This window comes from Thalia democratica, chromosome 1 (genome assembly GCF_965202585.1).
Source record: "Thalia democratica chromosome 1, ktThaDemo2.hap1.1, whole genome shotgun sequence".
NCBI lineage: Eukaryota > Metazoa > Chordata > Thaliacea > Salpida > Salpidae > Thalia > Thalia democratica.
The window spans coordinates 47,533,541-47,557,641 of NC_139165.1; the positions used below are offsets into that span (position 1 = coordinate 47,533,541).

The 24,101-nt window shown below is 27.6% G+C and overlaps 2 protein-coding genes across 2 annotated transcripts; both read right to left on the reverse strand.

The window, feature by feature from the left end:
• Positions 1-6,894: 6,894 nt before the first annotated feature.
• Positions 6,895-10,536, reverse strand: LOC145849526 (putative proline--tRNA ligase, mitochondrial). Its single transcript, XM_082954475.1, has 4 exons — positions 10,469-10,536; positions 9,721-9,884; positions 8,564-8,856; positions 6,895-8,229 (listed from the first exon to the last, which is right to left on the reverse strand). The coding sequence occupies exons 2-4, from the start codon at positions 9,860-9,862 to the stop codon at positions 7,363-7,365; spliced, it is 1,302 nt and encodes a 433-aa protein (XP_082810601.1). The 5' UTR covers positions 9,863-9,884; positions 10,469-10,536; the 3' UTR covers positions 6,895-7,362.
• On the reverse strand, positions 9,885-11,734 carry LOC145849540 (uncharacterized). Its single transcript, XM_082954483.1, has 2 exons — positions 11,482-11,734; positions 9,885-11,149 (listed from the first exon to the last, which is right to left on the reverse strand). The coding sequence occupies exons 1-2, from the start codon at positions 11,716-11,718 to the stop codon at positions 10,658-10,660; spliced, it is 729 nt and encodes a 242-aa protein (XP_082810609.1). The 5' UTR covers positions 11,719-11,734; the 3' UTR covers positions 9,885-10,657.
• Between the last annotated feature and the right edge of the window lie 12,367 nt (positions 11,735-24,101).

Consider the following 24,101-nt stretch of genomic DNA (forward strand, 5'->3'; position numbering starts at 1 on the left):
TGTTGCCTTATAAATATCATACTGTCAAAACCTTTTTTGTAAAAAAAGTAAGGTTATTTGTAACACGTGCTAACAGTAGGAGGCAACTTTTTTCAATCGTATTTAATTAAACACAAATGATAACCGATTTTTGTCAAAACATAATTTACAACTTAATTTTTGCTCTATGAGTAGAAAAGGACGTCTTTGAAAAAAAAAAGAGCTAAACTATTTTTATCAATTTTTTTTGTTAAAATACTTACTCCCTATAAATTAAGTTTTAGTTTTGTACGCCATAGTATTTTTTTTCAACACATTTATATTACAAAATTTACTATTCTTTACTAAACAAATTTAATTTTTAAGCCAAAATAAGTAAAAATTTCACACACAAAATTAAATTACTAATATTTAGTCTGATTAAAAAACTTTTAGTCTTGAAACTACAGCTAATAACAAAGCTAAAATAAAAACTTTCAAATTGACCTACTAATCTTTCAACTCGTATTAAAGCAAAATTTCAGAAAACAAAAGAATAGCTAAAAAGCAAACATCTTGCTTAATTTAAGCAAACGTTGCGTAAAACATCCTCAATATGTGTGAATACGATATGGATTTAACATCAAATCTCTGTGGACAAAACAGTGTGTTTTTGTTATCTGGCAAAACATTAGTTTATCTTACTACTGTTAGTATTGCACGGTGTATATTTTTAACAAGAACGTGCAAGCAGATAAGATAAAATTTGCCTGAAAGTGAAAACGTAAATGACTACTTTTAACCTACTTACTAAATTTCAGGTTTGTTTAATTTTGTTTTCTTATTAACCATAAGTTTATCAGTTTTAAATACTTTATTTCTTACTTTCAATCTAATGACAAGTTTCTTATAAAACTGCTTTTTTATCGCCATAAACAAATAACTTTAAACAACTCAAATGCATTAAAAAAGTTGAAACTAAAAAAAAATGTTGATCAGTTCAAAATAAAGAAAAAATAAAAGAAACACAAACATAAAAATATTGGAGTATATGTTTAAATTAAGCTGTTTTTATAAACCAAAATCAAACAGAACATGCTAACAATAGTTAATAAATTAACAACTTAACAACTTAACAAAAACAAATTGTAGATTAATTGATTTTTTTTTTGTTATATGTTGTTCAATTTAACTTTCTTCAAAACAATTTAAATATAATTTTAATAAACTTGCACTAACAGATTAAACTTTTACTTTAAAAATCAGTTTAGTTATTACTTATTTTTGAATATTACTACAACTTTACAAAATACTTACAGTAAAACAAAAGTACAATTGTAGAAGATTTTTAAACGTACACTAAAGATTTCAAATATTTAAAATTTTATACAACCTAAATAAGTCATGCATGTTTTCTTAAGCTTGTTTAAGCTTCTTAAATTTCAATTTTCTTAACTTTTTGCATTAACTACCGTGCTCTAGATTATTTTTAACACTATGTTGTTACATTTTTTGTAAGTTATCTTGTTTGACAAATACAACGAAAACCAGTACATACAAACAGTTAATTTAGAATATTTTAATAACAGTTTTTTTAACTAATTAAACGTCTATTTTATTAATTTACAGTACTTTAATTGTATTTTTTAATTAAAAAGTCTAATTATCAAACATTATTTTATCAAATATTTCTAAGATATTAAATCTAAAAGCAAGCTAGACCAGGCCAGTTGATAGGTCAAAACATTTTTTTTTCAGTTTTGTAATATTCTTTGTTTTCCAATAATGCTTTTTTTCTCATCAAAAATGGATAGTTTTTAAATTACAAGGAAAGAGGTATGCAGCACCTTTATGTTTTAAGCAGATGGCAGTAAATGCTACTGACGATATGTTCATTAATATTGTTTAAAAACTTTCATAGGATATTACTTGCAGTCACACAGTGAACCTGCAACTCGAAAAGGAAAAAAAAAATCTTTAAAAATAAGCTCTTGGAAAGCAAATGTTATAATGTGCTTTAAGCTTCGAACTAAATTTAAAAATTAAGGCTACAAATTTAGTTATACCAGTTGGCTTGAGGTCATTTGAAGATTTTAGCTTATATAAAATAGGATAAATTGAAAGCTAAAAACCCAAATAGAAAAGAAAAAGAGTTAAAAAAATACTTTTAAATTTAATACTTTTCGTTCTTTATACTTTTTAAATTATTTTTTTATATGTTATTTATTTTATAATAGTTTGAAAACTATTTTACAGTGATTTGTTTACTAAGTTTAATTAATATTTTAAAATTTATAGAACTCAATTCATTTAAATATTAAAAACTTTTTTTTTTGCTTCTTAACCTAAGTTTATAAGTTTTTTATAAATAGCACACTTTAACCTTATTAATGATTTTTAAGTTAGAACTTATAAACTAGTATATTTAAGTTATACTAAAACTTACGATCAAATGTTTCCGTTTTTTTTTAAGACTTTAGCCGATGTATTTTTATTTTCAAACTTTTATTTAATGGCTTCATTAGAACATGTATCCTTTTTTTGTAGATAGTTGTACTACATTTTACCAAGTACTTACAAGTTTTTGAAAAATAACAGTATTTAAAATATCAAGCTAATTTGATTAAAAACTTGTAAAAAAACAAAACTTATTTAAAATATCAAACTCTTTTTTAAGTTCAAAAACACCTTAACTTTTAAAATATAAATGGGTAGCTACTATTTTAATTATGATAACTTTTGTTTTAAAATGTATTTTTTTTAATCGTTGAGTAAAAGTTAGGTTACATTTATTACAGTCGTGGACAAGACCTTAAAAGGTATATATACATTCTTTTTTATAAAACTTTAAGTAATAGATCTTAATCTTTAACTCAGTGCGAGTGTGGCCAACTGTGAGTAAGTATAAAGATTGGGCTCAATAAACTCGACTTAATTAAATGTTGATCTATTACAACAAAACAGAACTTTGTAGAATTTTTTAGTTTTAAAACAAAAGATTTATTGATTACAAATATTTTATTTAACAATGCAGAACTTACTTTTTAAAAAATGTTTCTGTCTAAAGTTTAACCAATTAAACGTTGTTGTTCATTGAACTACAAAAAAACACTCAAAAAGTTTCGTACAAGGACTTGGTGTACGAAAAAACCTCTCGGTAATCGATTCATACACGGCAGATGCAGTTTAATATCTTAAGGAGTTGAGGACGTTATTGAACATACTTTTATTTATATTGTGTATGACGAAGAAAAAACAATAAAAAAACTGTTGATTTAATTAAAAACGGTTATTGACAAAATTTTTATAAAAGTTTTATTATTGTATATTAATAAAACAGAAATAATGTATTTTCCAGTTGTTTTTAAGTGTTGAAGTTAAGACTTTTTTTAGTTAATATCGTTTAATAAATCACATAAATTTTACTGACAACTATTTCAAACGATATAAAAGCATTAATATCACAAGATTTTGTCAATAAATGTTTCAAACGAAGATATTGTGTTAAACTTATCAGAATATAGGTAACTTGAAATATAATATTTTTTTTTTACCTGGAATTTTTCTTACTAAATAGAATTTTTTTTAAATAAGATTTGAAATTTTTGAAAGCTGTTTGTTTTCTAACTTAAGGAAGTTTTTTATTTTGCCAGTAATTACGAAATAATAAATAATATTTTTGTCTTAACACGCATAAAAATATTATTATTTTAACGAAATATACAGTTTAATAAACATTTAAACTTAGATTTTTTAGATCGTAGTTAGTTACATAAACCATTTTTTTTTTATTTAACTTGCAATAAAACAATCATATCAACCAGGAAGTAAACTACTTTTTCTTAAGTTTTAAATGCTTTTATTTAAAATGATTACCTTTCTTAAGACGTTAAAAGGTATCCATGTGGTGTACGACTCGATATTTTGAGTGTCGTTTTTTGTCGTTTAATAGAATAGATAAATACTGTTTTAAAAATTTCATAACAAAAGTTTTTCTGTCATAAAAAGGAGATTCAAATTCTAAATAGGGAAGTTAACTATTTTTCTATTTGTTGTATCTGAGAAGGTTTTTTTTACGTTACAATCAAGTTTTAGATGATCTAAGGCAGTGCTTCTGAAATGGGGTTCCGCGGAAAATTTAAAATTTAATTAATTTAAAAAAGAAATTTGAAAAAAAAAACATAAATCATAAAACTTCAAAAAAAATGGAACACATAAAATGGAAAACATATATAATTATAGCATTCATTGATCTGCTTAGTGTGTATCTAGCGGTAGGACTTTTAATGGGTATTCATTATTAATAGGTGTCCTGGTTGCGCAAATTTTTGCAAATTTTTTGAATTTCTATTTTTAGTAAAGTCATGAAAATATTGTTATTATCACTAAAGCAAACAATGTAGGATCAATCAAAACAGATTCTAAATGTTTACACAACAAAACTAAATAAAGTATCTCTAGTTTCACTATTGATCTGTGCGAGGAGGTTGCATCAAAAGCAGTTGTTAAAAAACTTATAACAATTCCTCTGTCTAATGACACCATCCAATCTAGGGTCATGGAGATGGCTAGTGATACAGAGGATCAACTACTGGAGAAATTAAAAGCCAGTCTATTTTATGCTGTGCAACTAGACGAGTCCACTGACACAAGCGGCAAAGCCTTGTTACTCGTTTTTGTTAAATATTGTGGGCAGGAAGGATTCAACGAAGATATATTATTTTGTGGAGAATTACCCAAAAAAAACATCTTCTGTTGAAGTAATGAAATGTGTCGAAAATTATTTCATCAGCAAGGGTTTAGGGTGGAATAAATGTGTCGGCATTTGTACTGATGGTGCAGCGTCTATGACTGGGTCTAAAAGTGGTGTAGTCAGGAAAATGAAGGATAAAGCACTTGAAGCTAAATAGATACATTGTTTTTTTACATAGAGAAAATTTGACAACAAAACATTTTCTTTCTTCTTTACAAGAAATTTTCTCAGCGTCGATTAAAACTGTTAATTTTATAAAGCAAAGTGACACAAAGGCCAGATGTTTCAAAGACCTTTGTGAAAGTTTAGATGCTGACCATCTGCGACTTCTTTATTACAACGAAGTTCGCTGGCTGTCGAAGGGGTGGATACTGGTTCGTCTCGTTGAATTAAAGAAGCAGGTTTTCACCTTTCTTAAAGATGGAGGCTCAGAATTAGTGAAGTTCTTTGAAGATGATGTTTTTTTGGCCAGGCTAGCTTATCTCACCGATATTTTCGAAGAATTGAACGCTTTGAACTTAAGCATGCAAGGGAAGCAAAATTCCATTTTTGTCATGACAGACAAGGTTGAGGCGTTTTAAAATAGAATTAACTTTTGGAAGAAAAAGGTTAGCAATGGTAATTTTGCGATGTTTCACCGGTTTGATGAGGCCCATAAAAAATGCATAGAATTCAACTTCTCTGACGAAATATACAACCACCTTGATATTTTGTCTATACAGTTTCATTTATTTTCTTGAAGATGTTCGCATCGGAAATTTATGGGTTTTGAATCCTTTTATGTGTGATAGTGCCCGTTTATTACAGTAGTCTGTGAATTCGATTAGGTTCATTTCGTTATTGTTTGTAGCTCTCATTTTGTTTTTATTATGCAAGGAAAGATTTTTATGACGTTGCGATTAATCATGTTTGTATTCGTTTATTTATTATAGAATCATAAAATACCTATTGCCTCTGGCGCACTTTGAGTTTGACTGCACTTAGTACTATTACAATTGGTATGATTTCCAATAATGATATGGTTTTGCTAAAAAATTCGTTTTTTACTGAAATTCTTTTGTTTTTTGCAGGAAATATTATATCAAACATTTTATGTAAAATTAAATTAGGGGTTCCGCGGAAAAGTTGAACATTGGAAAAGGGTTCCGCCACTAGAAAAAGGTTAAGAAGCACTGATCTATACCATATAACATTAGAGAACTATATATTATCAGCTACATCAGATTTAAGTTGTAAAATTGTATACTGCTGCATGGAATTTATAAATATTATACTTTCAAAAAAGTAGTTATAAACTGGTTGAAAAACGTATATTATAATTTCAGATAAAAGTAGTTATCTCATAAGTCATCTACCAAAAGTTTTAAAACTAAGAATGAACGCAGTAAACCTAATTCAAATTGTAAACCATTTATCTATTTAAATTTCTTATTCTTGATGCACCATTGCCTTTTGATTTTAAAATCAAACATAGCGTAAAACTTTGGTTATTAGAAGATTCTATATTAAAAGTATACAGAACAGAAACTAAATATTTTATTTTTACATTTTTCTTAATAAACTGTTGAACAAGTCAAAAATTTAGTTAAAAATTAAAACATTTTACAAAACGATTTTAACACACAATTTTCATCTTCACTTTGAAAGTTCTTTAATCTAAAGTTGCAGCTTAGAGAGCAAACAACAACTTGTTTAGAAAAAAGTAAAAGTGTTATGAAATAAACTAGCTTGTGTACTTTTTTTTAGTCAGTCTAATTTGTTTTAAAAACAGATTTCTAATACAACTGAACCTAGATACTGACATAAAAATTTTAGTCAGTTTTAATTTTGATTTTTAGTCAAAAAAACTTTTTTTAAGAGCATGTTTAGAAATAATTTTACACTGTAACTCTAAAAAGTATAACAAAAGATAACTATTTTTATTTATACTTGAACTTGAGTATTCTAAGAATTAAATACCTAAAATACTTTTAAATGCTTTGGTTTTCAAAACTAAATTTTTAATAATAAACTCATACTTTTTAAGTTCTAAAAGTCAGAAAGCACCCTCATTTTTAGGTTTGAGAATTTTTTTATATTGTATTTTAGTCTTACTTATTTTACAAACTTTCAATACTAGCTAAAAAAGATGATAAATAAATTTCAAATGCTATTAAGTTCGACAAACTGTTTTCCACGTTTAGTATGGCTTAATTGAAAAAACAAAATACTAAGTTTCTAACGAAATACTCTTAAAACAAAATTTGTTTACAGTTTACTTTTTACAATTAGTTTCACTCAAAGTGATGATCAAAAATATAAACTAGTCATTCTTAATTTTTTTTAAGTTAAGGTTTATAAGTTGATTGAAGCCTTTTGAAGTTAAAAAATATTTTTACAATTACTTTCCTTGACATTAAAATTCTTATCAATTGAAAAAAAGTTTTACTTAATATATTATGATTAAAAAAAAGAGTTATATATACTTTTCCTCCTTTAAACTTCAAAATAGTTTACCTATTTTATCAAAAACATTTTAATGAGTTTTGTGCTAGTCAAATTCTACTTATCGACCTTATGCAAAAATAAACAAACTATCAAATCAACAATACGACCGAATTTAAAAAAATATATCATTGTTTAAATAAATTACCTAACTTAAATAAAACTGCTCAAGGTGAACAGCTTCGGCTGTCCTGGAAATAATCGCGAACGTAAGAAGCGACTTGATCCACATGCAGAAGAGTACTCCCTCCATCGCTCTGATCTATCACCTCGACTTTGCCTTCTACTACATCGTTTCCGACGACCACGACGAGCGGATGGCCAATCAGCTTCGCCTGCTTCAGCCGCCAGCCAATCGTGTCGCGGTGCCGGTCGTCCAGCAGAACGTCTCCTTTCAAACCCTTTTCTCCGTCTATTTCGTCATACAAGCGGTCTCCGACCAGGCACGACATCTCAAAGCTCTTCGACCCTTCGCGCGCCGTCACCACGCAGACCTTGTACGGGGCGATCGCCTTAGGCCACCGGAGGCCGCCCTCCGTCGACATGGTTTCCAGGGCGGCGGCGACGATGCGGGTCACGCCCACCCCGTAGCAGCCCATCTGGCACGTCCCGGTCCTCCCATTCTCGCCCATGAATTTCACGTGGAGCCTCTTCGAGTAGACGTCGCCGAGCAGGAAGGCGTGGCCGAGCTCGATCGTGTTCTTCACTTCGTAGCCGTCACCGACGTCGTCGACATCGCTGGTCACGTGACCGGTGGCGTCGTTCACGGCGATTTTGTCCTCGCCCACATCGGCCGCCAGGTGGAACTCGTGCGAGAGATCGCCGCCGATGAGGCCGGGGTCGGCGCGCAGGCTGACGATGGGGAGGTTGAGGCGGCGGAGGAATATTTTCTCGTAGCACTCTCGCACCTGCTCGTAGGTGCGCATGGCGGATGCGTGGTCGCAGTCGAACGTGTACAGGTCCTTCATGAGAAACTCCCTGCCGCGAAGCAATCCGTGCTGCGGGTGCGCCTCCGCTCTGAACTTGCTGCTTATCTGTAAGTAGTTGTTTGGAGATAATTTTTGAGAATGAAAGTGTTGCCTTTAGCTGTATGCCTTATACATAAATAAAAAACTAAATTTACTTTTATAGACATGATCAACTGATAGTAAATTTATTTTAAGCAAAACCTAATAAATTGTTAGGTTAAACTTTTACAACTTAATAAATACTTATAAGAAATTAATACTAATAACATAAAATAAACAGTTTAGATCTATTCTAGATTTAAAAATGAGTAACTTGAAGCCACAATATATTGTTTACTATATTAAAAATGAATTTATTTGAAAGAAACAAACAACAAGTGTTTCGTCAACTCAAGTTCACCTGGTACAGTTTAACAGGAAGCTGCTTGTAGGAAAGATTGTGCGCGAACGAAGCGACAATTTCGCTGACCGATTCTTCGTGAGTGGGACACAAGAGGTACTCCCTCCCGTGAACCCTGGTGGTCACCAGCTCGCTGCCGAACTTGTCCCACCTTCCGGTTTTCTGCCACAGCCTCTTGGGCGCCAGCGTGGACATCTGGAGTTTCTCGCACTCGATGGCTGACAGCTCCTCGTCGATTATGCTGGTCAGCTTGTTTATGGAGCGCATCAGAACGGGCATGTAGTGGTAAATACCTGTTAGATGGTTAAGTTAGTTTATCATTATAGGAACTATTAATCAGCTATTTAGACAACCGAGACTCTCTTCATAGGAATTGCAGCATAAGCATGATGATTAGGAACTGTCATTTCCTCGAAATTATGTAGATAAGAATTGAGAAAAAAAAATAACTGGATACTTTTATCTAATGTTTCAATATACAATTAAGAACGCTATCTTGTCAACGTTATACAAAGTCATTTCCAGATCTAAGGTATAACTTAAGACTAATTTAATTTTAGATAGCTACTCAAATTTTTAAATTTAGAGATGAAAACAATATCTAGATGACCAAACACTAGCTCAAGTATACATAAACTAAACAGAGCCATTTATATACAAAAGATTTCAAATATATTTTTAAAGAGATTTTAAACATAGTTATTTAATTAAAGCATTATTTAATTACACACCTTTTATATTTATTATTTAAAAGATTTTAAAACTTATTCAAGAATGATAAAAAAAGTAAAAGTGATGGTATTATAATTAGTTAATACACAACTTACTTAATCATCAGATGTAAATATTTATATTTTAATTACTCTTAACTTTTCAAATGCAAATTTAGTAAGCCTGGGGTTTTAAAACCTTAATTAATACAAGACAACATATTTTCTTATAAAACTATTATATTTTTTTTACGATATGGGTTTTATCTTAATTTTTTAAACTGTTTTACATTATATATGCTGAAAATCTAAAAAAAAACCAAAGACGTTATAATTACAAACACATACAAAACTAAAAATTAACAGTGTCAACCCAAATTTAGTATTTAATTGTTTATAACAGTACGGTTTGGAAAACTGGCACTACTTTTTTTATTTAAAGGCTACCTGGTGAAATTTTGTGAATCATGCCAGTTCTGAGCATCAAATTAGTGGCCAAACTCATCGATGATTTCTTGTCGCTGATGACATTTTTCTGCATGTGTGATCCTCCTAAGGAAGTGAGCATTCGCGAAAACCTCTGCCTCATTGATATTTTTCTTTTGTTAAAACTGAAATTAAAATAACTGGTTTTTAAGCATTTTTATTATACTTGATAAAATGCTAAATTGGTTTTTTTTTGATTTCTTCAAACTAAAATCAAAACAAGTTTTGCCAATATTGTTTTAAATTTGTAAAAACATAACTCTAAAAATAAAAGCAAGCTTTTTTAATAAGTATAATGAAATGTACTAAATTTATGTTAAAAAAAGATAATTTTATTTGTTTTCATTTTTTATTATAGTTAGTTTAAGCTTACTGGTCACCATCTTTTCAAATGGTCCTTTATGTACATAAAAGTAGATAAAAACTATACGTCAAAGAAAATTTATTTGGTAGTAAAAACATTTGACATGAACATCTGTAAATTGATTTTTATCTTATCTAACTGAAAAGTAAAAAGAAAACCTCAGATTACAAGACTATAAAACATTCTAGTTTAAAATTTAATCTAAAATAAAAAATTTAAAATTCTCATTTCAAGAAACAAATTATAATTTTATTTTAATAATTAAAAGGTTATATTTATAAGTGTTTTATAACAAAACACATTAAAAAATTCTTAAAATAAAGTTTTTAAAAATTATCAACAAACTTTAAAAGTGATTTTTTATATAAAAATTACAAATGTCTTTATAAGTTAGTTCCAGTAATTCATAAAAAAAATAATCTGAAAAGCCTTTATTTTATTAAGGTTTTCAAAACTTTTTAAAAGTGTTTTAGTGCATAACAAGTTTAAAACAAAGAATAGTAAATTATGACAGATAAAAATTTTCTATGGTAGTTATTTTGTATCACTGTCAGAACTGTCTATGTCATCAAGCATTACAGTTCTAGGTCCTTTAAGGCTGTTTTGAAAGTGTTTCATTGGATGGTCCTCAGGTAAATCGGAGACAGTCTGCCTAAACTTAGGATTCGAATGCTGAAGACTATTTCTAAAATAAATAGTTGCGATTATTCCCAAGTAAAGAACAAAGGCAGTTGTCAGGTAAAGGCGAATAATGGCCTTCTTGTCCATTTTAATGTTCTTTTCTTCTTGCTTCTGTTTGTAGGCATTCCAAACCAAGTAAAAAGGATCTTTTTGGGGAACCGAGGGCCGCTTGTGACCAAACTCCCGGTCATAGAACTCTTTGTAAACGCTGTCGTGCTTGTCAACATACCCCGACCTCATGTAGTCCTCATTGTCAGTGGGGTGGCTCATGCTTGGTTTCGGACGATTCCTGTAGAAGTTCATCTTGTCATCGTATTCTGCCCTCTTTGTTTTGTTGCTCAATACCTGTTTTAAAAATTATGATTGGGTTAATAAATAACATAACTAAATATTTTTTTTTAAATCAAGTATTTTAATGATTGTTTTATTAGTATAAAAAACATGTTTTTTTTTTATTAATAATATTTTTTATCATGAAAATTATAAAAATAATATCAATTTTTTGATACAAGTTTTAAGTAATAATCGTCCATAATTTTTTTTTAACTTTAAAAAAAGCAACATTTTGTTTTTACATCCAGTTTTATCTTATGCTGTTCTAAAAAAATAGTCATTCAAAAAAATTTTTTCTAGTTTAAGAAAATTTGAATATTACATGAAAACAAATAAAAACCCACCTGGTAAGCCTCATTAACTTTTACAAATTTCTCATGAACACTCTCATCATCAGGATGCTTGTCGGGGTGATACTTTTGACACTTTTCCAAGTACGCCTTTTTAATTTCCTTGTCACTTGCCTTGTGAGTAACTCCAAGAACGTTATAGTGGTTGCAGCATGAAGAAGTCAAAGATATGAAACGGTTTTGAGTTTGAAACAATGTTTGGATAGAGTAAAACTTGCAAAACACCCTCATTTTGTGAGTTTTAAATATATCTGTATTTAACATAAAACTTTTTATTTTATATAAGTTCTAATTTAAACAATGTCCAAAGTTAATCTAATACACAAAGTTATCAAATTTATGTAAATTAATGAGGCTGGCCATTGTTTTTTTTTTTTTAGAAATTACTTTCACGATTTCAGATTTTTATTTTTATTTTTAAAGTATTGTTATCTGTTTTATACGTGGTTGCCACTGATCAAGCTGAGAAAAATTCCCTGACTTTTCCTGACTTTTTCCTGACTTTTTACCAAAATTTTCCTGCTTTTTCTAAATCAAACTCTTAAATTAAACTTATTCTAAAATACATAATCTTACATTTGAAACTATATAAAGCTTTCAATCTAATTTTAATACAGGTTAAAAACAAAACTTTTTGCTAAATTTTATCATCATACTTTCAGTACATCACTTAAACCATCTGTGTATGATCGATGTTTGTAATAAACAGCTCTATCAGCAAAATACTTGTACTTTTTAACTTATAAACAGAGCTTGTCTGAAAAAAGAGACAATTTTTTAGCATTTCCTAGCATAAATATATCTAGATAAACAAACAAAATATAAGGAACTTTTACAATTAAAACCTTGAATTAATAACTAACTTTCACAACTAAAATCTTAAAATAATAACAAATTTTTTACAGTTTAAACCTTAAAACAATAAAGAATACATTTTTTTAGAATTTCTTAGCAAAAATGTATCTAAATAAACGAAACGACATATGAGGAACTTTTACAATTAAAACCTTAAAACAATAAAGAACTTAATCAAATACTGTTTTTTAAATGTATGTACTAAAATATATTTTCTCGGTTTTTTTATTAGCACTTCAACCTCTTCATCTAATAAAGATATGGTTTCCTTCATCTGGTCTGCAAGTTAAAATCATTTGCTTCATTTTATTTAAATCGCTCTCATCTGCTTCCCCTACACTTGTTGAATCTTTTCTCTGTATCAAGCCACAACTTGTGGGGTTCATTTCTTTTCTTTTGGCACTCATTTATTTTTACCTCCATATTTGCTGCCACTGATTTCTCCTCATCCTCCATCTCTTCCTGCCTTTTTTCTTTTAAAAATGCTTGATATCTGAATAAAAAAAATCTATATTAAAAGTATACTTAAACGAATTTAATTATAAATATTACTCTAACACTAAAACGTAACACTCTAAAAAATACAACATACCTTGATCTTACGGTGGCTACCAACATCTGCATATCTTTCGAGATGTTTACTTGATATGGTTCTAGTTTGTAAGCATACATGTAATCTTTAATTCTTCTTCTGGATTTAATACTTTCTTCTTCCATGTTATCTTCAAGCAGAGCTTTGTTAATACTAAACCCTTGTTCCACCTCGCCTGTCCATTGTGCAAAACAAACAATAATTGCAACAGTTTTCCAAGAGAAGATTTGGTACCAACTCTCAATGTTTCAAAATAAAACTGGTCCATACGATCTTGACTTCACTTGAAGCTTTTAAACTTTAATACATTCATTGCGCAATTTATCAAAATTCTAAATTGATCGATGCTCTCATCACCTTCAGTGTTGGAGCACATTTTTTGTTTCGTTAAGGAGTGCACAATATTGACAAAACGCTTAACCTAAACTGTGACTCCTAATTTGTCTAGGTTATGAGGATTTAGGCATGACATGTTTTTAACAAATGTAGTTCCAATAGCCATTCTGCTCCGGAGACTTTCAACAGCTTTTATAACAAAAACTCTACATTCTTTATTAAAATTTAAGATCTTTTGTTTCTCAATTAGGTCTTTTTTCCTCAAATTTGAAAGCATATTGGTTGCTGCACACCCAAGATCGAGGGCAGGTTTCAGGGAAGCTAATCATTCAATTCAATCTTGAATAACTTGGGAAGGCTAAGGTTTGAAATTACCCCGTCTTTCATGAAGATCACAGCAATTTAATTATCAAGCACAAAATGTCCTCATGCATAAAGGCAATAATAGGCTGAGTACTCTGGTATAGTATTAATTTATACCAGATGAAGGCATTGGAAATAAAATTAAATATATTTTCTAAATTTCTCCCAAAATTTTTGAATTTTTTCCTGACTTTAAAGGACTTTTAATTAATTTTTACCATTTGAAGGCCTTAAAAAACAAGAAATTTTGTAAATTAAAACTGACAAAATCTGACTTTTTATTTTATTTTATCGAATTTCCTGACTTTTCCTGACTTTTGTCATTTTTTTAAATTTTTCCTGACTTTTCCTGATTTCCTGACTTTTCCTGACCAAGTGGCAACCCTGATCTTGTACCTTAGTAAAAACTATATAAAGTAAGATCAAAAACTAAAAAAGGGTGTTTACCCCCCATATGCCCTTAACATATTCTAATTCAAGTTTTGTTTGCTAAATGTTAAAATTAAATTTCATTTAAATTCTATACTCATATGTCATTATACTTGAAACTTAGATTTAAACTGTCTACTTACTAAAAAAATTTGAAATGATTAAAACTATACTTTACAGGATTGCCACTCGTTTTTTCAAAATATTTTTTCCAGGTTTTCAAAGTTTTTCCATGGTATTTTAGTTTAAAGTTATGTTTAAGGTAAGAAGCTGTGTTAAATAGTATAAAAACATTAAAAAGATACTGTAAGCTACTTTAAATGTGTTTTTTTAATAAAAAAATTTTGATGATGACAAAAAATTTTTATTTACATGATAGATTTTTTGAGTCAAATCAAAATTTTACTACTGAACATGTGAAAATTGTTAAAACTCCAGGTTTTTTTAGTGATTTTTGTTCAAAATTCCAGGTGTTTCCAGATTTATTTTGCCAAAACTGTCAAATTCCAGGATTTTCCATGTTTCCAGGTTAAGTGACAACCCTGTATTAATAGGATATTGAGTGTGCTAGTAACATAAAAATAAAGTTTAGGACCAAAAAAACTAAATAATTTCTGTAAAGTCTTTTATGTTAGTTTTTAAATTGATTCTACTTGTTTGATCATGTTCATGGAGTTATAACAAGTGTAGAAAGTAGTTTATTTCAAAAAGGATCTAAAACTTTCAAAAACATGTGATATACGTAAATATTAAAAATTTGTAACTAAAATGTTTTGTGATGCATTCCTATGTACTAAGGATTTATCAGTAAAATACTAAACATTAACTATAATTGTGTATTACAGTTTTTTTATCTGTGTATTCAGTAGTGTATATCTGCTTGGGATGGTGCTGCTAGTTGTCATTTAAAATTAATTGTTAGTACACAAAAAAATTCAAAATATGTTTGTGGTGTGCCTGCACTGACTTCAACAAACTTCTTGTTTGTTAAATCTGGTATTCTGAAATTCAATAAAGTATTTAATTTGCAAGTTTGTAAATTGGTGCTGAGTACTTTGAGAAGACTTGAGCTTGACCACCGTTTTTTTACTAAAGTGTGTATGGTTCATAAGTACAATACCAGACATTCAAAAATCAATAACTTTGCAGTTGAAAATAACCTAGAATCCATCAGATATTTTGGTCCTAAGTTGTGGTCTAGTGTAGCTTCAACTTCATTATTTATAATAATCAAGTTGTTATTCTGTATATCTATGAAAAAAGTTATTTATAGATTAAAAGTTCAAAAAACAATTTGTTTTTATCTCAACTCTCAATGTATGCAGAAAAAATCAAGCTGATATCTTGTATGTGCAAGGTGTAACCGCATAGTTGCCAAATTTCAACCAGCAAATGGTCATTGGTTACACATTTACTCAGATATTCTAATAAAAATATTAAAAAATCAGTTGGGATAACACGTTAGCTATCTGTTAAGCTAGTGTAGTTTTAGAAACTTTAAAAAAGACACATTTAAATACAGTAACATTTAGTTCTTGTTTAGCCAGTTTACAGGGTTAGAATGCTTTGAATATGTAAATTGTTTTTTATGCAAATGCTGCTTAATTGTTTTAAGTTGGTATTTGTCATCTGTTTATCTAAGTATACTTATGGTTAGCTTTGTTTATTTTTATACTAATATATGATTAGCTAGTTTCGGATTGAAGATAAGGAAAACTTACTAGTATGTGCATAATTGTATGATTGCTGTTTTTCGATTTGATATATTTTAATTGTTAGTTATATTCTTAGATTTTGCATTATTTATATTTTTTTGAACTTAATTTTATAAGACTCATTTGTTTTAAACCTTTTTTTTTTCCTGGGTAATATTGCAGTAAAATATTAAAGATAGATGTAAAATATAAATGTTTTCTAATAAAACTAGTTTAATGTGATTTTTCATCAACTGATTATGGGTTCACTCTGGTGGCAATGTTCACATGGTTGAATTGTTGGCGAGATCGTTTTTTGTTGTAGCACCAGTATTGGATTTTAGGGCTTCATTATTTTCCCACAATTTGTGATTTTAGTATTGAGATTTTAGCCTTGTTAATGTTCTCCAAATGCCTTGTCACTGAGGTTTTTTTTTATGGTAGAAAAACATCAAACTTACTCTTCCCTCTTTGACAACAAATTTTTTGAAGGTCAAGCAAGCAATTTGTCACCATCTGGATTTCCTGCTGCCCCTTTAAAATTAATAAAAACATTCTATAAAACAAAAAAATCTACTGGTGACACTTCATTTGGCAAACACTCTCACAGTTAAAATCTCAACACTAAAAACCACAAAGTGTGGGAAAAAACAATGAAGCTCAAATCCCCAAGTTCATACCCATTTGTTTAATATATGTTTTTTGGTAAATATCTAAGAAGATATCCAACCAATATTAAGCTGAAAATATATTATACTTAATTTCTTTTTTAACCATAGTTGTAGGATTCTTATTTCATAAATAAATAAAATTAAATTTAATAAACGTAACCTAATAAAACTTAAATATTTAATTGCTTTTTTTAACACTATAAAGCAACTATATCAATACAATAATTAATTAAGATAGTGTAAAATAAAATAAATTAAATATTTCAGTTTATAATAATAAAATTTAATTCTTTCTATGTATTTCTATAGCTTGTTTTAAACAAAGCATCTTTTTAAATTAAACATATTAGGCTTAAAACATTGATTTTTAGCCTAGAAATATAATTAAAAAAGACTTCAAATACAATACAATTTCAGCTTAATATTGGTGCAACATCATCCTAGATAATAACTTGTTTTTTTTTTTGAGAAAATTACAAGTTAAATATTGATAGGGCTGTTAAAATACACACTCACTATTGATAAGAAAACGATTATCGTTGCAAAGGGTAGAGTGACTGAAGTTTCTTTAACTAAAAAATATATATAAAGAATAGAAATTGAGCCTCATGATTTTCCAACACTTTGTGGTTTTTGGTGTTGAGATTATATCCTTGTGAGTGTTTGCCAAACGATGTGTCACCACGGTTTTCAATAAAGGGTTAGCATTAGTTTTTATTTTTATTTTGGTTTGGTAAAAAATAAAATTTCTGCTTATTTATTAAGCTATTATCATATGTTTATAGATAGATTTTTTTTTAACATCAGTCTCAAACTCTACCCCTTGCAACGATAAACGTTTTCTGGGGAAAAGTGAGTGTGTTACATCATATGTAATTTTATCTGCCCAATTAATATTTAACTTTAACTACCCAAAAATAAAATAAACAAAAAACTATCTTTAAAAAAAATAAAAAAAAACCTTGGTGACACACCATTTGAAGAACACTCACAAGGCTAAAATCTCAACAAAAAACCACAAAGTGTGGGAAAATCATGAAGCTCAAATCCCCAAGCAAGTGTTCACCGGCGCTACAACCAAAAAAAATCGCACCAACAATCCAATCATGTGATCACCACCATCATAGTAAACTCACAACCAGTTGTTGAGGAAATGCATAAAACTAGTATTATAATGAATACATTAGCATTAAATAACTATCCTAAATCTTGATAACTAATTTACTGAAATGGTACTCAGAATAAACTAAAAATTAAGCTAAACTAGAAAAAAAATAATAATAAACTATTAAGAAAAATGTAGTTTTTGAAACTTGTATTGGTAGAATTAATTTTAGTCTAATAAAAGTAAGAAGAAAAAAAAACTTATATTTATGCAATAGTAATTAATATTTACAGCTAACAAATAAATATAACAAAAATATAATAAAAACTGGATAGCAGCAAATAAACAATCATGCACAACCATACAATATATTTCCCCATCAACAGACCAAAACCAGCCAATCATGATCAGAGTAGACACAAACAAAATTGACCACACATATATTAAGAGAAACAGATAAAAATAACAACCAAAAGCAATTAAGCAAAATATGCATGAAACACAATATACTCAACCACAGCACTCTAAACCTACTCAGTATACTTGCTCAACAAGAATTTTTTGTAACTATATTTAAACTGATCTTTTTTTAGGTCTTGAAAATTTCTGAAACGCTAGACCACAACTTAGGGCCCAAATACTTGAAGGAGTTTTAATTTAGTTTTATTTTTATTTAAAAGGTAAGTTTTTTCTTGATAAATTTAAAGATAGGGAAGGTAGAACAACACATGATTAGCTAAAACTCACTCGCTTGATCATGAAAAAAAGTTTATTGTTGCAGAAGGGAATCTGAGTTATGATCTTTTCCTACCTTAAAAAAATGTATTTCATTAAAAGCTTAATTGCATAACTTTTCCACTATAAAGAATTGTGATTTTAGAGGAGGTTATTTCCCTAACTTTAAAGTAAACTTTTTATTACAGTGAAAAGCGCAACTTTGTATTAACACTATTTAAAGTTATGCAATTTAGCTTTCTGTAAGTTAAGCGGTCTTAATGCAATAGTTTTTATAACGTTGATCGTCAAGCAACTAGTCTTGAAAAACAAAGTTGAAATATTAAAAGTTTTTCGAATATTTTTCTTCTAGAAAATTAATTAAACACTTAACAAAAATCTGAAAATCTCCAATATAAAATTTCAAATAAAAAAAAACTAATGTATTACAAGAAGAAAAATCAATCAGTTTAATTAGTATTTGACAAACAGTGACTATAAATTTTAGATGAAAACGATAATTCTAACTAGTTTTAATTATTCTTTTAATTAATTTCAAAACCATTTATTTCAATATATTTTTGATTAGTCACGAATAAGTAACAACTACCTGTATAAATAAGAAAAAAACTAGAGTTTTTTTTTCATTATGTATAAGTATAAGTCTACTATTAAACCTACTAATTTGCGTACTAGTTGAATAACTACTTAGACGACTAGATTCCCAACTATTAAACTACTAGTTGCCCAACTAATTGCCATACTATTTGGCCTACTACTTGTAGGTCCATTAGTATCGGCTAACTCATATAGTTAATTAAATATAGCAACAAACAGTAGCATACATACAATTAATTTAGTAAGAGTAGATAGCTGAAAAACTTTCTTTAAAAAAAAGGTAAGTATCAACAACAAAAAAGCAATCACTTTATTATCATTCTATCACTATTAATCAAGTTAAAATTTATATTTGTTGATTTTAATAATACAAGCAATCAAAGTACTTGAAGCATTGGAACATCTAACTAAACAATTGAACTATACATGTTCATTCGTTTATCTTTTATAACTTTAAATTATTTTTTTGTGTTTTTATCCAAATAGATGGTTTTTAAACTAGGCCAAGGTTATTGACCTATGCCATGTAAACTTCTTTTCTATATTTATAGTTTTTATTAAGATAAAAAGCATAATTTTTTATGGTAGTAAAATATATAACAACAATATAAAGTTTTTACTAGTAGTTTATTATTAGATATAAAAATGTTTAGTATTTTACAAATGAACGAGATAACAAGAATATAAAAGCATAAATGTCAGAATTACTTTTCCATGTAAAGATGTTGCTTTTTTATTTAAAACTCAGTGTTATTCTGTTTAGATTCAGGAAAAATTCAAAAAAATAGCTTTAAATAATTGTACACAGTACAGTAGCTATGGTCATAATTAAAACAAACTCATACAAGGTTAACTAAAAATCTTTGTACTTTTTTTACTAAAAAAAATTACTAAAACAGTAAAACTATATGTTAAAATATATATTTTTTTTTTTAACTTTTTATTATTTTTTTTAGGAAGCAAAAGAACAGGTATTATTTTAATTTTATGACGTAGGAAGAGCAAGTTTAAAAAGAGTTATAATGTTATAAAGGGATGAATCAAAATTCTACAGTTTACTATGTTGTGAAATTATTTAAAATATTTAATTTATCTGAAGACCGTCCTCCTAAGAATGGAAGACAACAATATTTTTATCAAAAAATAAAAATCAAAGCTGATTAGGTAAAAAGAACTTAAAAGGCAAATTAATTAAAAACGTGTTCTCTTTTCATGTTTTTTTTTTGTGGAGCTTCAAAAAAACTAGTATGCTTTGAATGATGGCAATTTGCCATTGGCAATACTTAATCAATATTTTAAAATATTTGTTATTATATAATGCTTAAAATAGTTTAACAAGCTTGTGTTTGAAATTTTTATTAACTTTTTAGCTAAATACCCTTTTTAATAGTCATAAAATGTTAAAAATACATTTTAAAGAATAATAAAAGTTTGGTAAAAGTTTTCAACTGCATTCAAAACAAATATTCCATTACTATTCTTTTTAACGGATGCTTTATTTTAACCGTATAAAAGAAGAAAAAAACGAAGAAACTAGTGAACGATGTATAAATTCTGAAATCATTTATTTTCTGTACAAAGCTAATAGTCGTTTAATTTATTTTATTAGCTTAAAACTCCAGTTAATATTTTTCTTAGGTGAAAGCTACTATATTAGTTAATTTTGCCCTCCGTATTTCATTAAGAATACCAACATTGATATTATTAATTCTGAAATGGTGTAACTATAAGCTACAACAATGCTCAACACATCTTTAACCTAATATTGCATGTAGGTTTTAATTTCACTGAAAAGTTATATTTTTTGGACAAAATCATCAGTATAAATAAATCTGAAAAATTAAAATTATAACATTACATAAGCTTTTATAATACATTTTGTTCTCCTTCTTTGAAATTGAGAACTCTGATAGTTTAATTATCTTAGATACTATGTTAATTTTAAAAAATTTCTAGAGTAATTTCTAGAGAGAGAAATTTCTACCTAAAAAAAAAAAATAACAATAATAATTGTCCTAGACATGACATCAAGGACATTAGTGTGTTGCCTGTTAATTTCTATCCTTACTTTACAAGTATAAACAAAATTCACAACCATTCAATGAGATTTTCAGAGACAAATTACTTTTTGCTAGAGTAAATAGTCTTATACGGTTCTAAGTCCTTATCATATCTTGGATGTAAGGTATAAGAGGAAATTCCAAGAAGCTTAAAAGAACAAAACTATCTTATAGCATTTTAATCTGGACTAAAAAATGTATTACTCAAAAATCGATCAGACAAAGGTCAATCTTAATATTCCTTTTAAAATAGTATCACATAAAATGATTTCTTAGTTAATAGGTTTTACTCTCTATTTTTATTTTTAAGCAATGGCAGCTGTGTTGGCTGGGTGTGAGGAGAGTTGATTTGGTCTTAGGTATAGCTTTTGAACAAGCAGTTTTTATTTACTAACTTAACTTTTTTTTTCATGTGAGTTTGTTATTATGATTAATTAAGTATGATTATTATTTTTATTTATTTATTTATTATTAATTTTTTTTTTGATAACTGTTGAGTTTGTTTTAGAGTAACAGGGTTTTTAAACAGGTATAGTTGAAACTTATTTTGTTTATTTTTATTCTTAAGTGAGATTTATTAACTAGTTTTTTATTTACTTAAGCAATTGTTAATTTTTTTTCTTAAACTTTTGTTTTATTTTTAAAAAACATTTCGTTTTAGAAAAGGAAAATATCTTAGTTATAGCATTTTCACCACTTCTCCTTTTTTTGTTTTATTATTGACCTTTTTATTGCATTTTTCAGGGTTGGTCTTGTAGAGAGGGCAACAAAAAAAATGTGAATGTAAATGATCATAAAAATCAAAATCTTTGGGAGGAGACGGTGTGGTGCCCATGGTAGACTATGATTTTCATGGTTAATATTGGCAGTTATGTGTTTAAAAAAGAGTGCATACCATTTTTTTTGTTAAAGAATTAATTAATCTAATTAGTTTAAGTTTAAAAAACATCATACATCTATTTAAAATTAGATTTTATCAAAGTTTTAAATAAAACTTATCAAAGTTATTTACACATATATGGTGTGAGGCTTGATGAACGAAAGGTCTTTCTCCACACCAATCCATTGACCAATGTTGTGAGCGTTCACTTCTTTCTTTCAAACTGTATCCTGGTGTATGACTCGATAACCGAAATGTTTTTTTGTAAACCAGGTCCTTGAACCAAATTTGTTAGTGTTTTTCAATAAACAATATATCAAGTAGTACCCAAAATTTAAAGTTAAATTTTCTGTTTTGCATAATTATAGTATAACAAAAAGTATAATTGTTATAGTTAAATAATTTCTCTGAACACTAACAAAATTTAAGTTTATGAGTTAAAAACATCATAATTGCTTATAGAGCAACTAAATGACTATGTTTTTTAAATATGATAGTAAAACATAGAAAAACCTTAAGTTATGCATGGTAAGGCATTCATATACTACCGTATTACTACTTGCCCATTTACATTAGAGTTAACTTTGAAATAATAATTTTTTAATTTTAACTAAAATTCTTTTATCATAATTATTTTATTTCTAATAAAAATAAACCTCTTTAGACAAAATGAAGGTTTAAAGAAGTTTATTGTGAAATACATGTGTTAATCAAAATTCTGTTAGTTCTGAATTTTGTGAATTATCTCTGTTACTTTTATTTTAATTCAATTTTTTTGAGATATGGCTAAATTCAAATTTATAAAACTCTAAAGTATAGCCATTTCTAGTAACCATGAATATTTATTTTATTTATTTTTTAAATAATTCTTTGTTAACTTTATAATCTTATTAATCAGACCTTCAAACTTCTATTTATTTAGTATTTTATAATTTTAACTTATACTCTTTTACAGTCTTAAAAGGTAGGGTGCAAATGAAAAAATTGACAAACCGCATTATTTCTACTACCATCTTAAATGAAATAGGGTTTTTATTAGATATTTCTGCTATTAAGTCTGCTTTTTGTTTGTCTATTGAATTTATGAAATAAACAGAACTGTTGCAGCAACAGGCCCATTTTGTTTTTGAATATCAAGTTATTTATTATACCTTAAAATTTTATAAGGGTTTAAAATTGACTTATGTTTTAATTTTTTAATACAAAGGGCTTTTGCTAACAGTAAAGTAGTTTCTATGCACTCTTAATGAAAGCTGATCTTAAGGACTTAATTTTAAAAAGTAGTTTAAAATAACATTATAAAAGTTAAAAGAAATTATGTCAATCAAAAATCATTTTGAAGTAGACTTAAAGCATTTAGAAAAAAAAAAACTTTTAACTCAAAGTAACACATAGTTGTAAAAATATTTGGAATTAATAATTTTCTGAATAAATGAAGTTTATTGAACTCAAAAAAAAACTTTAAAATGTGGTATAAAAATCTTATGTATAAAAAGACCTTTTGGTCATCAAGTCATGCAACACAATCTTATAAATTTAGATAAGTAAAATAAATCTTGTGAAAGTTAATGATATATTATTATAGTACGGATTCTACTGTTTGTTTTTAAAATAGTTATGTAAAAGATGTTTTAAATGACCCAAAAGAAGTACAGAACCTAATGAATAAATATTTTGTATTATTGCTGAAAATTTGTCAAAAATTGACTCATAATGTGTTCAAAAAAAAAGTGATGAGTTTTCCTGTGATACAGTTTAAAGCTATCTTTAAAATAAAGTTAAAAGTTGTAGTCCTGGTTAAAATGTGTAAATGTAAGTAGAATGAATTTCCTACTATCCAATCTGTAAAACTTGTTTTAAATTTGTTGCTCTATCTATACTTATCTGAACAATCGTTATACTTATCTAAGAAAAGTGTTGTGTTTAGTTTATTTTCTGAATACCCCAGGTATGTTTTAAGTGGTCCCAGTTTACAACTTTTTAAAAGTTTGTATTCTGTTGTTCTTTATTAATTTTAATTATTTTATGAAAAAATACTAGGAAGCTGTAGTCTACAAAAATTTGATAGAAGACTGCTTTAAATAAAAAGTGTTCAAACATAAGATAAAGATTGTTTATTAAAATCTGTGTAAGAATAAGCTGTCCTTGTTGGTCTTTCAAAATGAGTTTTTTGCTTAATTACTAAATGTAAAGTTTTTAATTTATAAATTAATAAAATCATTAAGTTTTACTATAAAGATTGAAAATAAATAGTATTTACAATATGATTTTTTTTTAATTGATTGTAGCCTTAAAGT

Excerpts from the sequence above, each read along its gene's own strand:
- LOC145849526 (XM_082954475.1), bottom strand. The coding sequence starts at position 9,862 with ATGAGGCAGAGGTTTTCGCGAATGCTCACTTCCTTAGGAGGATCACAC. Across the intron at positions 8,857-9,720 it reads GATTCACAAAATTTCACCAG|GTATTTACCACTACATGCCC; the intron begins GTAGCCTTTAAA and ends ACCATCTAACAG. Across the intron at positions 8,230-8,563 it reads TTCCTGTTAAACTGTACCAG|ATAAGCAGCAAGTTCAGAGC; the intron begins GTGAACTTGAGT and ends AACTACTTACAG.
- LOC145849540 (XM_082954483.1), bottom strand. The coding sequence starts at position 11,718 with ATGAGGGTGTTTTGCAAGTTTTACTCTATCCAAACATTGTTTCAAACT. Across the intron at positions 11,150-11,481 it reads AAGTTAATGAGGCTTACCAG|GTATTGAGCAACAAAACAAA; the intron begins GTGGGTTTTTAT and ends TTTTTAAAACAG.